The 17,329-nt window shown below is 51.0% G+C and overlaps 1 protein-coding gene across 1 annotated transcript in view; it reads right to left on the reverse strand.

Annotated features, from left to right (window-relative positions):
- Nucleotides 1-238: 238 nt before the first annotated feature.
- Nucleotides 239-17,329, reverse strand: part of LOC149344523 (BTB/POZ domain-containing protein KCTD9-like) — a 201,445-nt gene continuing 184,354 nt past the window's right edge. The window contains exons 8-10 of the mRNA XM_089546301.1: nucleotides 5,016-5,130; nucleotides 3,924-4,057; nucleotides 239-370 (exon numbers count right to left, since the gene is read on the reverse strand). Of these exons, the coding sequence (XP_089402427.1) occupies nucleotides 320-370; nucleotides 3,924-4,057; nucleotides 5,016-5,130 (300 nt within the window). The 3' untranslated portion in view covers nucleotides 239-319. The remainder of the gene's footprint in view (nucleotides 371-3,923; nucleotides 4,058-5,015; nucleotides 5,131-17,329) is intronic.

Here is a 17,329-nt window from a genome sequence, read left to right on the forward strand (position 1 = left end):
CGTGAAGTTTGCGCTGTTTTCATGTGGTTCCAGCATAACCTCAAAACAGGCTTCAGTCTTTTGTTGGAACCTTTAGCGTTTTCGGTGGTCATTAATTGTTTTGGCTGCTTGGCACGGCTTGTGGGGCCTTACTGCTTTCATTCAAAGTTTAGAAGATCGACTTCTGTCAACAGACACCAAAGCTTGCAGTGGCATTTTAGACCGTTATCCAAAAAGAAAGAACAACAGACGCTGAAAATTGCAGTCTGCGCTGCACAATTATTTTGCGCATGCAAAACACTTCTGTCCACGAATGCTTGTGGGGATCCCACTGTGCAGATCAGTCTCCAAGGATCACATCCGTCAGGTCGCTCCCTCCAAAGTCGCAGTCCTGTAAGTTCAACAGAGCTTGGTTTAGAGTTGCTTGGTAGCATGCTTGCATTGAATATACACCAAATATACGCCGTCTGGGAACCAGTGTCATCTTGGCAATTCCAACGTGAATAATCATGGTCGCACATAACTGCGCTTTTGAAAAAGACTTGGGACAACACAGGGACAATCGGGAAAAGGGACTTGCGTGACCCCTCGGTTTTGCTTTCCAAACAGGAAATGCAATACTTGGAATAGTATTAACAAATGTAAACCGATCAGCTAGGATAAAATCTTTTTTATGCTTGTTGATATGATTGCAAAATTGCTGCTTAACTGTTTTTTAGCGATTTCTGTTATGACATGTAAAGCTTACATATGTGTGCTCATCGCAATAAAAACTTGAGTTGACAGTTTGCGCACCAGACTTTGTGTCACCCCTGTGTTGACCCGTCTTTTTCAAAAGAGCCATTATGTGTGACTATGTTAACTACCAACTAGCCCAATTTGAAACCCTCTTAAAGTGAACAATCAGTAAGCAGCGAGTCTTATAAAAAGTCTGATTATAGAGGAAATGCGTGGAGAAAGCAGGGCGAAATGATTCTATGCTGGATGGCTTCTCAGCAAACCAAAAATCTCTCAGAGACGTCTCTGAGAGGTTTTTGGTTTGGTGGGTAAAAACGCGATCTTACTGCAGCGGGTACACGCACAGAGACTGCAGACTACTGTTCCGTTACAAAACTACTGTTCCGTTACAAGCCGCGGCCTTTTGTGGCCACCGATAGCAAATTGGAGGGAACACTTGACCTTTAAGGAATTAATGCCTTCACATGCGAACGAACAATGGAGTGCATATTGCAGCCGCGCAAAACGACGAAGACGCGGAACTTCAACTAAGGACGTTGCCTGAATGTTAGACTTCAGGAGCATCGCGCAGCCGTTGAATCAATGGCGGGGAACTGGCAAAACATTGTCGCCATTGTCGCAAATGCACGCCCTGGTTCCGCGACACAATTGTCCTCAAAAAATTAACGACCCAGCTTAGCAGGGAAATTTTTGAAGCCTACTGCATAAGAAAAGAAGACGACCGGTGCATAAGCACCACTTCAGTATCCTTATTCAAGAAATAATTCAACTATATAGATTCTAATTTGTGCCATGCGCGCCCACGTGCCTGTATAATTCAACTATCTAGATTCTAATTTGTGCCACGCGCGCCCACGTGCCTGTATAATGTGATGGTGCCTGCTGTTTATCAGGTGTGATTACGAATCTTGTATAAATATGGTTTTCCTTATAGTAAACCTTAGTTGAAGTGCCGCGTTTTGTCCTGTGCTTTCCTCTCTTCGTCCCTCGTCGTTGTGGGGGTTTGCAATATGCACTCCATTGTCAGCCGCCAATTAGCCCACCTTCACCTGTTCACATGCGAAATTGGTCACTCTCAACTTTACTTTCATAGGTGCCTGGGAGTCCCCACAGCACTCCTTGCGGAATGGTGCAACGGTTAAGGGATGCTCCACTGCTCTGCGATGGAAGGCCACAGGGGGGCTGTGCGACCCGAGTTGCTTTTCCCGAGCAAACTCTCTCGCGATCAGTCATTAACAGCCCCCTGCCACGGTGGTCAGTTTGCTCACCATCCGGTGGGCAGGTTGGAATGACGTCACAGGGTCACGTGACACTGGGACACTGGTGGCCCGACGGGTGGCCACCCTATTTTTCGCTCACAACGCCGACAACGCCGGATTTTATTGCGAAAGCAACACTACGCGAGTCGCCGAGCCATTTCGCGGTGCTGAGGAAAGGCCATGCTGCGCATGCGCGAGGAGCAGTGACGTCACACGGCGCACACTGACGCGCCGCCGCCGTCGCTGCACGGGTGATTCAGAGGCGCCGCCGCCGCGCTCGCCAGTTGCGCATGCGCAGTAGCGGCGCATAGCTAGCGTGCCGGAGCCGCCGCGCTGCCGCGCGCTCTCCATCGCCTCTCTCTCTCTCCTCGTTGCTTTCGCCATCTTCCAGGTTTAACCAGAGCTAAACCACCGCCATTTTTTCTGCGTAACTTTAGCACTGTCGCGTTAAAACTGCAATACAGCGCTAATTCTCGTGTACTCTGCTACTCCTATAGATGTGCACATATGAGTTCCGAAACACTTTCCACATTCCTATACAATCCTGTGTCCTATCTGTTCCTGCCTTTTTTTCCTGCTCCCTCTCTCTCTAACCATTCACTTTCGCCGGCCATCGTTCAGCTGCCAGAAAAGCACGTCGTAGTTTGCGCGACCTGCACCAGTCAGTTTCCGTCATTTATGAGACAAAATTTAAAACAAAGCTTAATCGTCCTCACCAGCAGTTGAAGAAAAACGAACAGAGTTTCAGAAACCCCAAAAAGCCAACGACTCATATTTCTAAACATAACCCTGACGCTGCCCTCGTCATGGGCTCTTTGACGACTTCAATGGTATATGGCACGGTATGTGGGGATTAACATACAACTTTGCTCACGCGCTGTAAGAGGCGCTATAGTGGTGGACTAGGCAGTAACTTGGCGTCTTTCAACATGTACTGACATCCCGTTTGTGCATTTCGCCGCCATCAAAATGCAGCAGGGATTCAAATACGTGTCCTGGGGCTCGGCAGCCAAGTGGATACAGCCCTCCAAAGCTATGAATGAATAAGCGTCTTCACCATTGCCAGCACAACCGGTGCCCGTCAAGTCACTGATCCATTTTTTTAGTGACGGTAAGGGAATCATCATCATCATCAGCCTGACTACGCCCACTGCAGGGCAAAGGCCTCTCCCATGTCTCTCCATTAACCCCGTCCTTCGCCAGTTGCGGCCACCGTATCCCCGCAAATTTCTTAATCTCTTCCGCCCACCTAACTTTCTGCCGCCCCCTGCTACACTTGCCTTCTCTTGGAATCCACTCCGTTACCCTTAAGGACCAGCGGTTATCTTGCCTTCGCATTACATGCCCTGCACAAGCCCATTTCTTCTTCTTGATTTTAACTAGGATGTCATTAACCCGCGTTTGTTCTCTCACCTACTCCGCCCGCTTCCGATCTCTTGACGTTACACCTATCATTTTTTTTCCATAGCTCGCTGCGTTGTCCTTAACTTAGGCTGAACCCTCTTTGTTAGCCTCCACGTTTCTGCCCCGTAGGTGAGTACCGGTAAGATACAGCTGTTGTATACTTTTCTCTTGAGGGATATTGGCAAACTGCCATTCGTGATCTGAGAGAACCTGCCATATCTGCTCCACCCCATTCTTATTCTTCTAGTTATTTCCCTCTCCTGATCCTGATCAGCTGTCACTACCTGCCCTAAATAGACATATCCTCTTACTACTTCCAGCACCTCGCCACCAATTGCGAACTGTCGTTCCCTTGCTAGACTGTTGAACATTACTTTGGTTTTCTGCATGTTTGTTTTTAGCCCCACCGTTCTGCTCTGCCTGGATAAATAAATGAGAGCTCTGAAGAAAGGCCGAGAGGTCCGACACGGCATTGTACAGTTCTCTGAAAAGCGTGCACACAAGCCATAAACTATGGCGGCCCTCCAGAGGATCGGGGCTCACCTCCACGTTGGCGTCGGAAAGGTTGACGTTTCGCGCGTCGCAGTTGCGCATGCTGGCGTTCTTCAGCATGGCGCCCTTCATGTTGACGCCGTACATCTTGCTGTCGTCCAGCACAGCGCCCAACAGATTCGCCTCTGCGCAGACCGAAGCGCCACACGGCGGTTGGAACTCGCGTAACATCGGTGCCGCCGAAGAAATGATTTGTTGTCTGTGGGGGTTTAACGGGCCACGAGTGGGCCACATTGGTCATGCGCCCTGCAACAGTGCATCAGTCATGTCACCTTGCTCATCATTTCATGCAGCCACCAACGACAGGATTTCGTTGAAGGGGCCTGGCTATAGCTGGTGGGGCAAGACACTGAATGTCTCAGGCATGAAATGCATTTAGCGCCCATTCTCTGCAGACCAAGGCAAACGTCAGCTGGAAACCGTGGCAAACTTCAAGCCGAAGTTATTCAAATTATTTCGAAACTTGCCATCTGTGCGGTATTATGAAAAAAAAAACGGTTTACAGGGGCTCAATGTCCCAAAGCGACTCAGGCTATGAGAGACGCCATAGTGGAGGGCTCCAGAAATTTCGACCACCTGGGGTTCTTTAACGTGCACTGACATCGCACAGCACACGGGCCTCTGGAATTTCTCTCCACTGAAATTCGACCGCCGGCGCCGGGATAGAACCAACGCCTTTCGGGACAGCAGCCGAGCGTCATAAAGTGCACTGTGCCACCGCGGCGGCTAGTGCCGCAGAAATAAAGTAAAAAAAAAACCCATAGGTCGGTTCCCACCTGTAACAAGAGGTGCAGCCACAGCTGTTTCCGTTTTTGAACGTATACATATTCGCTTATTCGTTCATTTGTCTTACTGACCAGTAGACCGCGCATGATGTAATTGATGTTGTCCGTGACGCCACTCTGAAGCATTCAGCGTTGCTTGTCGCAGTGTGATGCCAAAGCTGTAAAGTAAGTCTAGCTTGTTTGGAAAATTACATCGCGATAAGCGCTTTCCAGCGCCATTTATATAATGCCACATGAAAGCTGAAATGCCAGTAGCCCCACTGGTGCGGTTCAGTGAGAGTGTGAAAGAGGTGCCTACGTTTGAAGTCGGCGTTGTCTTCGGATGGGCCAGTGGGGTTGCCCATGGTGCACGACTTTAGTCTGGCGCCCTTCAGGGTGGCACGCGTGAACTTGGCTGCGATCAGGTGCGCCTTCTGGGAGGACGAAAAATAGGTGAGAATATAGGCTGGCTTATGTCTCCTATAGCAACGCAGTCCTGAATGGGACTGCAGGCTGCATCGTTCCTTCTTAAGTTTCTTTTTATATTGACAGAATCGACAGGCGTACGGGCTGTAAATTCTGGCAAGAGATTAGCTTAACTTACGGAGTAATTCCTCATTAGCATCCACCTAAGCGCAGCGATACGGCTACAAAGGAAAGCTAAGTAGCCTTCTTGGAAGATTCGCAGTTGAATAAAATTCGTCCTGGTCCAAGGATCGAACCTGGGACCATCGCCAGTCCGGAGCAGTCGCTCTACCAACTAAGCTAACCAGGACGGCTAGCAGATGGCAAGGCGAGGGTGAATTGACAAACTCCAAGTGGTAATGATGTTAGTCCAATGTTTTTTGGGGAAGCTCCAATGTGTAGCAGATTTCAGTTAGCGAATATTAAGGGCCACATTCCACTTCTGAAGGTCGGAATGAAGATAGCCTGTATCTATGGGATACTGCATTCTAGTAACAAAGAGACTACTCTAATCAAATACGGAGCATTTATAAGCTGGAAAGGAAAACAAAACTGGAATACAGGTGCTACCATCATCAGCAGCTTTCACAAACAGGTTGCGGTGGCAAAGCCGTTTTCTTTCACCGACCCCTAACGCTAGACTACACGTCCATCTACTTCCTGTAGGTGATCACAGGATCCTACAGGTTGTGACGTAACAAGTTTGAATTGACTGCCGGTAGCAGTAAAAACAAATTCTCTTTTTAAACCCAATTGTCTCGACAACCATATACTGCGTCTTCTGCTGTCGTTCAAACAACAGTACACCTAGAAACAGCCTACAATCGATTTTTACACCGAAAAAAAAATTTGATGGAGTCGTCCTCGGTGTCTCTTTTAGGCGGATCCTTGTCCGCGGTCGTCGGCATCGGTGATGTAGGTTTGTGGGAGGTCATGTGAGTTCCAGTTCGCTACACTCGTATACAACTCAAGGACAAAGTGGCAAATTCCCCTCAGAGGAGACCCCCCCCCCGCCAATAGAGTCGACCGAACAACATGACGTCGTGGTTAGTCCGTGGTTAGTGTCCAGGTGATGTAAGCTTGTGGGAGGTCAAGTGAGTTCCAGTTGGCTATACTCGTATACAACTCAAGGACAAAGTGGCAAATGCCCCTCAGAGGAGACCCCCCCCCGCCAATAGCGTCGACCGATTAACATGACGTCGTGGTTAATCCGTGGTTAGTGTCCAGGTGATGTAAGCTTGTGGGAGGTCAAGTGAGTTCCAGTTGGATATACTCGTATACAACTCTAAGACAAAGTGGAAAATGCCCCTCAGAGGAGAACCCCCGCCAATAGCGTCGACCGATTAACATGACGTCGTGGTTAGTCCGTGGTTAATGTCCAGGTGATGTAAGCTTGTGGGAGGTCAAGTGAGTTCCAGTTGGCTATACTCGTATACAACTCAAGGACAAAGTGGCAAATGCCCCTCAGAGGAGACCCCCCCCCGCCAATAGCGTCGACCGATTAACATGACGTCGTGGTTAGTCCGTGGTTAATGTCCAGGTGATGTAGGCTTGTGGGAGGTCAAGTGAGTTCCAGTTGGATATGCTCGTATACAACTCAAGGACAAAGTGGCAAATGCCCCTCAGAGGAGACCCCACCGCCAATAGCGTCGACCGATTAACATGACGTCGTGGTTAATCCGTGGTTAGTTTCCAGGTGATGTAAGCTTGTGGGAGGTCAAGTTAGTTCCAGTTGGCTACACTCGTATACAACTCAAGGACAAAGTGGCAAATGCGCCTCAGAGAAGACCCCCCCCCCGCCAATAGCGTCGACCGATTAACATGACGTCGTGGTTAATCCGAGGTTAGTGTCCAGGTGATGTAAGCTTGTGGGAGGTCAAGTGAGTTCGAGTTGGCTATACTCGTATACAACTGAAGGACAAACTGGCAAATGCCCCTCAGAGGAGACCCCACCGCCAATAGCGTCGACCGATTAACATGACGTCGTGGTTAGTCCGTGGTTAATGTCCAGGTGATATAGGCTTGTGGGAGGTCAAGTGAGTTCCAGTTGGCTATACTCGTATACAACTCAAGGACAAAGTGGCAAATGCCCCTCAGAGGAGACCCCCCCCCCAGCCAATAGAGTCGACCGAACAACATGACGTCGTGGTTAGTCCGTGGTTAGTGTCCAGGTGATGTAGGCTTGTGGGAGGTCATGTGAGTTCCAGTTGGCTACACTCGTATACAACTCAAGGACAAAGTGGCAAATGCCCCTCAGAGGAGACCCCCCCCCCGCCAATAGAGTCGACCGAACAACATGACCTCGTGGTTAGTCCGTGGTTAGTGTCCAGTGATGTAAGCTTGTGGGAGGTCATGTGAGTTCCAGTTGGATACACTCGTATACAACTCAAGGACAAAGTGGCAAATGCGCCTCAGAGGAGACCCCCCCCCCCGCCAATAGAGTCGACCGAACAACATGACGTCGTGGTTAGTCCGTGGTTAGTGTCCAGGTGATGTAAGCTTGTGGGAGGTCATGTGAGTTCCAGTTGGCTACACTCGTATACAACTCAAGGACAAAGTGGCAAATGCCCCTCAGAGAAGACCCCCCCCGCCAATAGAGTCGACCGAACAACATGACGTCGTGGTTAGTCCGTGGTTAGTGTCCAGGTGATGTAAGCTTGTGGGAGGTCAAGTGAGTTCCAGTTGGCTACACTCGTATACAACTCAAGGACAAAGTGGCAAATGCCCCTCAGAGGAGACCCCCCCCCGCCAATAGAGTCGACCGAACAACATGACGTCGTGGTTAGTCCGTGGTTAGTGTCCAGGTGATGTAAGCTTGTGGGAAGTCAAGTGTGTTCTAGTTGGCTACACTCGTATACAACTCAAGGACAAAGTGGCAAATGCCCCTCAGAGGAGACCCCCCCGCCAATAGAGTCGACCGAACAACATGACGTCGTGGTTAGTCCGTGGTTAGTGTCCAGGTGATGTAGGCTTGTGGGAGGTCAAGTGAGTTCCAGATGGCTACACTCGTATACAACTCAAGGACAAAGTGGCAAATGCCCCTCAGAGGAGACCCCCCCCGCCAATAGAGTCGACCGAACAACATGACGTCGTGGTTAGTCCGTGGTTAGTGTCCAGGTGATGTAGGCTTGTGGGAGGTGATGTGAGTTCCAGTTGGCTACACTCGTATACAACTCAAGGAGAAAGTGGCAAATGCCCCTCAGAGGAGACCCCCCCCCGCCAATAGAGTCGACCGAACAACATGACGTCGTGGTTAGTCCGTGGTTAGTGTCCAGGTCATGTAAGCTTGTGGGAGGTCATCTGAGTTCCAGTTGGCTACACTCGTATACAACTCAAGGACAAAGTGGCAAATGCCCCTCAGAGGAGACCCCCCCCCGCCAATAGAGTCGACCGAACAACATGACGTCGTGGTTAGTCCTTGGTTAGTGTCCAGGTGATGTAAGCTTGTGGGAGGTCAAGTGAGTTCCAGTTGGCTACACTCGTATACAACTCAAGGACAAAGTGGCAAATGCCCCTCAGAGGAGACCCCCCCGCCAATAGAGTCGACCGAACAACATGACGTCGTGGTTAGTCCGTGGTTAGTGTCCAGGTGATGTAGGCTTGTGGGAGGTCAAGTGAGTTCCAGTTGGCTACACTCGTATACAACTCAAGGACAAAGTGGCAAATGCCCCTCAGAGGAGACCCCCCCCGCCAATAGAGTCGACCGAACAACATGACGTCGTGGTTAGTCCGTGGTTAGTGTCCAGGTGATGTAGGCTTGTGGGAGGTCAAGTGAGTTCCAGTTGGCTACACTCGTATACAACTCAAGGACAAAGTGGCAAATTCCCCTCAGAGGAGACCCCCCCCCGCCAATAGAGTCGACCGAACAACATGACGTCGTGGTTAGTCCGTGGTTAGTGTCCAGGTGATGTAAGCTTGTGGGAGGTCAAGTGAGTTCCAGTTGGATATACTCGTATACAACTCTAATCCAAAGTGGAAAATGCCCCTCAGAAGAGAACCCCCGCCAATAGCGTCGACCGATTAACATGACGTCGTGGTTAGTCCGTGGTTAATGTCCAGGTGATGTAGGCTTGTGGGAGGTTGTGACGATTCCCCAAGTCAGCGGACCCAGCTGCACGGGGAAGAAGAGAAAGGGAAATAAACGCTCCCTCGCTTTTCAAGGAGAGGAGCCAGTTTGACTTCCGCCAGCAACGTGTACTGTCGCTTTACGGGCGCCCCTTCCCGCGCCCTCCTCAGGGCACGTCGGTGACCCGTTTCGGCATGCGCTTCCAAGCTCGCCCACTTACAATACTATAACAATTCTGGCGACGAGGTAAAAGTTTTCCGGCATCGCATCATCTGCAACCATGCCGACCTACGGAGCATTGGAGCCATTCCACGGGGAAGGAGGAGCCTGGACAGAGTACTTGGAGCGAGTCAAGCTCTTCTTCGACGCCAACAGTGTTCCAGAGGAGAAGAAAAGGTCCGTCCGTGTTCCTGGCATGCTGCGGGTCCAGCACCTACTCCTTACTACGGAGCCTGCTGACGCCTAAGACTCCAGATCAAGTCTCCATTGACGAGATATTCACCATGCTGTCGGGCCACTACATTCCTAAGCCTTCCGTGGTGGTCTGCCGCTTCAGATTCAACAGTCGCTCTCGTCAACCGGATGAATCTGTCAGCGACTACATCGCATCACTGAAAAAGCTTTCAGCAAACTGTGAGTACGGCACCTTCCTTTCTGACATGCTGCGGGACAGACTCGTTTGCGGCATTAATGACGCGCCAATGCAACGGCGCATGCTTGAAGAGCCAAACCTGACGTTCGAGTCTGCAGTCAAGGTCCTAGTTGCAATCGAGACGGCGAAAAAAGACTCAAGCATGTTGATGCAAGCCCAGGGTATGGCCGAAGCGCAGCCAGTTCACAGTGCGATGCGAGCACAAATGAAACAGACGATAAGTTGTTATCGCTGTGGAGAGCCGCACTACGCAACAGTATGCCGGCACGCAAAATCCCGGTGCAACGCATGCAGCAAGATCGGGCATCTGGCCAGAGTATGCCGCTCAAGGGCTACCGACACGAAGCAAAAGAACGTGTCAATGAAGCACAATACGCAGAGGCAACAAAAGCAGCCAGTTCACAGCCTTGCAGAGAGTGTAAATCTTCCTGAAATCCAGTCACAGGTCTACGAGACGTGGCAGATGAAAAGCGACCAAATAATTCCTCCGTTTGTCGCAGTTTTACAAGTCGCAGGCAGACCTCTTAGAATGGAGCTGGACACGGGGGCCAGTGTCTCCGTAATAGGGGAGACCGCATTCCAACAGCGGTTTCCTGAGCTCTCAGTAGATCCATCAGACGTGATTCTGAAGAGTTATTGCGGAAGACTGACGCCCGTTAAGGGCAAGGTTACCGTTCCAGTCCAGTTCGGGCGAAGAGAGGCAACACTGCCTTTGTTTGTAGCTCCAGACCAGTGTCCAACTCTTCTCGGACGAAACTGGATCAGTGCGCTGCAGCTGAACCTCAATGAAGTCCGATCCGTTGACTCACTTAGGAGCATTGATGAGCTGCTGACTTGCTACAAGGACGTATTTTCAGAGGGTCTAGGCACATTCAAAGGCCAAAAACACCAGAGAATGGGAAGGAAAGCACACTCTAATCCGTGGCCGTTTCCGAAGAAACCATGGTCTAGACTGCATGTCGACTTTGGTGGTCCATTTCAAGGACACTACTTTTTCGTCCTAGTCGATGCCTACTCTAAATGGGTAGAGGTGGTTCCCGTTCATGCACCATCAGCGGACGGCACAATTCGATGCCTGCGAAGCATATTTTCCACACATGGCATTCCAGACATCATTGTCTCCGACAACGGCACCGCATTCACCAGCGAGAAGTACGCTGACTTCTTGAGCAAGAACGGCATACGGCGTATTCTTATCCCGCCATACCACCCGGCATCGAACGGAGCAGCGGAACGCGTCGTGCAGACAATTAAGGGGAAGCTCAAGAAGGCAGCGCCTGGAGATTTCCAAACAAACATCGACAGGATCCTGCTTTCCTACAGAACAACGCCGCACGCGTTTACTGGGTCCCCTCCCGCTGAGCTCCTTATAGGCAGGCAACTGCAAACGCCCATTCAACGAATGCACCCCATCCTAAGGGCGCATGTGGACTTCAAACAATTGAAGCAAAAGATGCGCTGCGACAGCAACGCACGCAAAAGCTCTTTGCCTTCGTCCGGCGAGCCCGTCTTTGTTCGAAACTTCCGACCAGGCCCAGCTTGGATTGCCGGAACGGTTCGCCATCCCACAAGTTCTTCGTCGCTTCAAGTACAGCTCGAAGACGGAACGCTGTGGAACAGACACGCGGACCATGTGCGACCGCGAAGGACCCCCGGCGTTCTCTCCGACGACGAGGAGCCTCTTCCTGCACTGGCAGCGACAACGGACACGGAACAGTTGTGCCCACCTCGCTGCTCATTAAGCACCGAGCCGTCTACAACAGCCTCGGCGCCGCAACAGCAGTCAAGTGCGGCTCCTTTGCACCCCCAGCTTCGTCGGTCTTCCCGGGTCCGGAGGCCTTTTATCTACTACGGACTATAGAGGCGTAAACAAGCGCCGCTCGACACCAGTGCCGTGCAGCAGGCTTCATAACAAAGGGAGGAGTGTGACGATTCCCCAAGTCAGCGGACCCAGATGCACGGGAAAGAAGGGAAAGGGAAATAAACGCTCCCTCGCTTTTCAAGGAGAGGAGCCAGTTTGACTTCCGCCAGCAACGTGTACTGTCGCTTTACGGGCGCCCCTTCCCGCGCCCTCCTCAGGGCACGTCGGTGACCCGTTTCGGCATGCGCTTCCAAGCTCGCCCACTTACAATACTATAACAGAGGTCAAGTGAGTTGCAGTTGGATATGCTCGTATACAACTCAAGGACAAAGTGGCAAATGCCCCTCAGAGGAGACCCCCCCGCCAATAGCGTCGACCCATTAACATGACGTCATGGTTAATCCGTGGTTAGTGTCCAGGTGATGTAAGCTTGTGGGAGGTCAAGTGAGTTCCAGTTGGATATACTCGTATACAACTCTAAGACAAAGTGGCAAATGCCCCTCAGAGGAGACCCCACCGCCAATAGCGTCGACCGATTAACATGACGTCGTGGTTAGTCCGTGGTTAATGTCCAGGTGATGTAGGCTTGTGGGAGGTCAAGTGAGTTCCATTTGGATATGCTCGTATACAACTCAAGGACAAAGTGGCAAATGCCCCTCAGAGGAGACCCCACCGCCAATAGCGTCGACCGATTAACATGACGTCGTGGTTAATCCGTGGTTAGTGTCCAGGTGATGTAAGCTTGTGGGAGGTCAAGTGAGTTCCAGTTGGCTACACTCGTATACAACTCAAGGACAAAGTAGCAAATGCGCCTCAGAGGAGACCCCCCCGCCAATAGCGTCGACCGATTAACATGACGTCGTGGTTAATCCGAGGTTAGTGTCCAGGTGATGTAAGCTTGTGGGAGGTCAAGTGAGTTCGAGTTGGCTATACTCGTATACAACTCAAGGACAAAGTGGCAAATGTCCCTCAGAGGAGACCCCACCGCCAATAGCGTCGACCGATTAACATGACGTCGTGGTTAGTCCGTGGTTAATGTCCAGGTGATATAGGCTTGGGGGAGGTCAAGTGAGTTCCAGTTGGATATGCTCGTATACAACTCAAGGACAAAGTGGCAAATGCCCCTCAGAGGAGACCCCACCGCCAATAGCGTCGACCGATTAACATGACGTCGTGGTTAATCTGTGGTTAGTGTCCAGGTGATGTAAGCTTGTGGGAGGTCAAGTGAGTTCCAGTTGGCTACACTCGTATACAACTCAAGGACAAAGTGGCAAATGCGCCTCAGAGGAGACCCCCCCCGCCAATAGCGTCTACCGATTAACATGACGTCGTGGTTAACCCGTGGTTAGTGTCCAGGTGATGTAAGCTTGTGGGAGGTCAAGTGAGTTACAGTTGCCTATACTCGTATACAACTCAAGGACAAAGTGGCAAATGCCCCTCAGAGGAGACCCCCCCCCCGCCAATAGCGTCGACCGATTAACATGACGTCGTGGTTAATCCGTGGTTAGTGTCCAGGTGATGTAAGCTTGTGGGAGGTCAAGTGAGTTCCAGTTGGATATACTCGTATACAACTCAAGGACAAAGTGGCAAAAGCCCCTCAGAGGAGACCCCCCCCGCCAGTAGAGTCGACCGAACAACATGACGTCGTGGTTAGTCCGTGGTTAGTGTCCAGGTGATGTAAGCTTGTGGGAGGTCAAGTGAGTTCCAGTTGGCTATACTCGTATACAACTCAAGGACAAAGTGGCAAATGCCCCTCAGAGGAGACCCCCCGCCAATAGCGTCGACCGATTAACATGACGTCGTGGTTAATCCGTGGTTAGTGTCCAGGTGATGTAAGCTTGTGGGAGGTCAAGTGAGTTCCAGTTGGATATACTCGTATACAACTCAAGGACAAAGTGGCAAATGCCCCTCAGAGGAGACCCCCCCCCGCCAGTAGAGTCGACCGAACAACATGACGTCATGGTTAGTCCGTGGTTAGTGTCCAGGTGATGTAAGCTTGTGGGAGGTCAAGTGAGTTCCAGTTGGCTATACTCGTATACAACTCAAGGACAAAGTGGCAAATGCCCCTCAGAGGAGACCCCCCGCCAATAGCGTCGACCGATTAACATGACGTCGTGGTTAGTCGGTGGTTAGTATCCAGGTGATGTAGGCTTGTGGGAGGTCAAGTGAGTTCCAGTTGGCTACACTCGTATACAACTCAAGGACAAAGTGGCAAATGTCCCTCAGAGGAGACCCCACCGCCAATAGCGTCGACCGATTAACATGACGTCGTGGTTAGTCCGTGGTTAATGTCCAGGTGATATAGGCTTGGGGGAGGTCAAGTGAGTTCCAGTTGGGTATGCTCGTATACAACTCAAGGACAAAGTGGCAAATGCCCCTCAGAGGAGACCCCACCGCCAATAGCGTCGACCGATTAACATGACGTCGTGGTTAATCTGTGGTTAGTGTCCAGGTGATGTAAGCTTGTGGGAGGTCAAGTGAGTTCCAGTTGGCTACACTCGTATACAACTCAAGGACAAAGTGGCAAATGCGCCTCAGAGGAGACCCCCCCCCGCCAATAGCGTCGACCGATTAACATGACGTCGTGGTTAACCCGTGGTTAGTGTCCAGGTGATGTAAGCTTGTGGGAGGTCAAGTGAGTTACAGTTGCCTATACTCGTATACAACTCAAGGACAAAGTGGCAAATGCCCCTCAGAGGAGACCCCCCCCCCGCCAATAGCGTCGACCGATTAACATGACGTCGTGGTTAATCCGTGGTTAGTGTCCAGGTGATGTAAGCTTGTGGGAGGTCAAGTGAGTTCCAGTTGGATATACTCGTATACAACTCAAGGACAAAGTGGCAAAAGCCCCTCAGAGGAGACCCCCCCGCCAGTAGAGTCGACCGAACAACATGACGTCGTGGTTAGTCCGTGGTTAGTGTCCAGGTGATGTAAGCTTGTGGGAGGTCAAGTGAGTTCCAGTTGGATATACTCGTATACAACTCAAGGACAAAGTGGCAAATGCCCCTCAGAGGAGACCCCCCCCCGCCAGTAGAGTCGACCGAACAACATGACGTCGTGGTTAGTCCGTGGTTAGTGTCCAGGTGATGTAAGCTTGTGGGAGGCCAAGTGAGTTCCAGTTGGCTATACTCGTATACAACTCAAGGACAAAGTGGCAAATGCCCCTCAGAGGAGACCCCCCGCCAATAGCGTCGACCGATTAACATGACGTCGTGGTTAGTCGGTGGTTAGTGTCCAGGTGATGTAGGCTTGTGGGAGGTCAAGTGAGTTCCAGTTGGCTACATTCGTATACAACTCAAGGACAAAGTGGCAAATGCGCCTCAGAGGAGACCCTCCCGCCAATAGCGTCGACCGATTAACATGACGTCGTGGTTAATCCGTGGTTAGTGTCCAGGTGATGTAAGCTTGTGGGAGGTCAAGTGAGTTCCAGTTGGCTATACTCGTATACAACTCAAGGACAAAGTGGCAAATGCGCCTCAGAGGAGACCCCCCCGCCAATAGCGTCGACCGATTAACATGACGTCGTGGTTAATCCGTGGTTAGTGTCCAGGTGATGTAAGCTTGTGGGAGGTCAAGTGAGTTCCAGTTGGATATACTCGTATAGAACTCTAAGACAAAGTGGAAAATGCCCCTCAGAGGAGAACCCCCGCCAGTAGCGTCGACAGATTAACATGACGTCGTGGTTAGTCCGTGGTTAATGTCCAGGTGATGTAGGCTTGTGGGAGGTCAAGTGAGTTCCAGTTGGATATGCTCGTATACAACTCAAGGACAAAGTGGCAAATGCCCCTCAGAGGAGACCCCCCCGCCAATAGCGTCGACCGATTAACATGACGTCGTGGTTAATCCGTGGTTAGTGTCCAGGTGATGTAAGCTTGTGGGAGGTCAAGTGAGTTCCAGTTGGCTATACTCGTATACAACTCAAGGACAACGTGGAAAATGCCCCTCAGAGGAGAACCCCCGCCAATAGCGCCGACCGATTAACATGACGTCGTGGTTAACCCGTGGTTAGTGTCCAGGTGATGTAGGCTTGTGGGAGGTCAAGTGAGTTCCAGTTGGCTACACTCGTATACAACTCTAAGACAAAGTGGAAAATGCCCCTCAGAGGAGAACCCCCGCCAATAGCGTCGACCGATTAACATGACGTCGTGGTTAGTCCGTGGTTAATGTCCAGGTGATGTAAGCTTGTGGGAGGTCAAGTGAGTTCCAGTTGGCTATACTCGTATACAACTCAAGGACAAAGTGGCAAATGCCCCTCAGAGGAGACCCCACCGCCAATAGCGTCGACCGATTAACATCACGTCGTGGTTAATCCGTGGTTAGTGTCCAGGTGATGTACGCTTGTGGGAGGTCAAGTGGTATACCAGTTGGATATACTCGTATACAACTCAAGGACAAAGTGGCAAATGCCCCTCAGAGGAGACACCCCGCCAATAGCGTCAACCGATTAACATGACGTCGTGGTTAATCCGTGGTTAGTGTCCAGGTGATGTAAGCTTGTGGGAGGTCAAGTGAGTTCCAGTTGGATATACTCGTATACAACTGAAGGACAAAGTGGCAAACGCCCCTCAGAAGAGACCATCCCGAAAAAAAACGTCGACCGATTTACATGACGTCGTGGTTAGTCCGTGGTTAGTGTCCAGGTGATGTAGGCTTGTGGGAGGTCAAGTGAGTTCCAGTTGGCTATACTCGTATACAACTCAAGGACAAAGTGGCAAATGCCCCTCGGAGGAGACCCTCCCGCCAATAGCGTCGACCGATTTACATGACGTCGAGGTTAGTCCGTGGTTAGTTCCCAGGTGATGTAGGCTTGTGGGAGGTCAAGTGAGTTCCAGTTGGCTATACTCTTATACAACTCAAGGACGAAGTGGCAGATGCCCCTCGGAGGAGACCCTCCCGCCAATAGCGTCGACCGATTTACATGACGTCTAGGTTAGTCCGTGGTTAGTGTCCAGGTGATGTAGGCTTGTGGGAGGTCAAGTGAGTTCCAGTTGGCTATACTCATATACAACTGAAGGACAAAGTGGCAAACGCCCCTCAGAAGAGACCATCCCGAAAAAAAACTTCGACCGATTAACATGACGTCGTGGTTAATCCGTGGTTAGTGTCCAGGTGATGTAGGCTTGTGGGAGGTCAAGTGAGTTCCAGTTGGCTATACTCGTATACAACTCAAGGACAAAGTGGCAAATGCCCCTCGGAGGAGACCCTCCCGCCAATAGCGTCGACCGATTTACATGACGTCGAGGTTAGTCCGTGGTTAGTTCCCAGGTGATGTAGGCTTGTGGGAGGTCAAGTGAGTTCCAGTTGGCTATACTCGTATACAACTCAAGGACAAAGTGGCAGATGCCCCTCGGAGGAGACCCTCCCGCCAATAGCGTCGACCGATTTACATGACGTCTAGGTCAGTCCGTGGTTAGTGTCCAGGTGATGTAGGCTTGTGGGAGGTCAAGTGAGTTCCAGTTGGCTATACTCGTATACAACTCAAGGACAAAGTGGCAAATGTCCCTCAGAGAAGACCCCACCGCCAATAGCGTCGACCGATTAACATGACGTCGTGGTTAGTCCGTGGTTAGTGTCCAGGTGATGTAAGCT

Source organism: Amblyomma mixtum, chromosome 5 (assembly GCF_055824585.1).
Source record: "Amblyomma mixtum isolate Tamu chromosome 5, ASM5582458v1, whole genome shotgun sequence".
In the NCBI taxonomy this organism is placed as follows: domain Eukaryota; kingdom Metazoa; phylum Arthropoda; class Arachnida; order Ixodida; family Ixodidae; genus Amblyomma; species Amblyomma mixtum.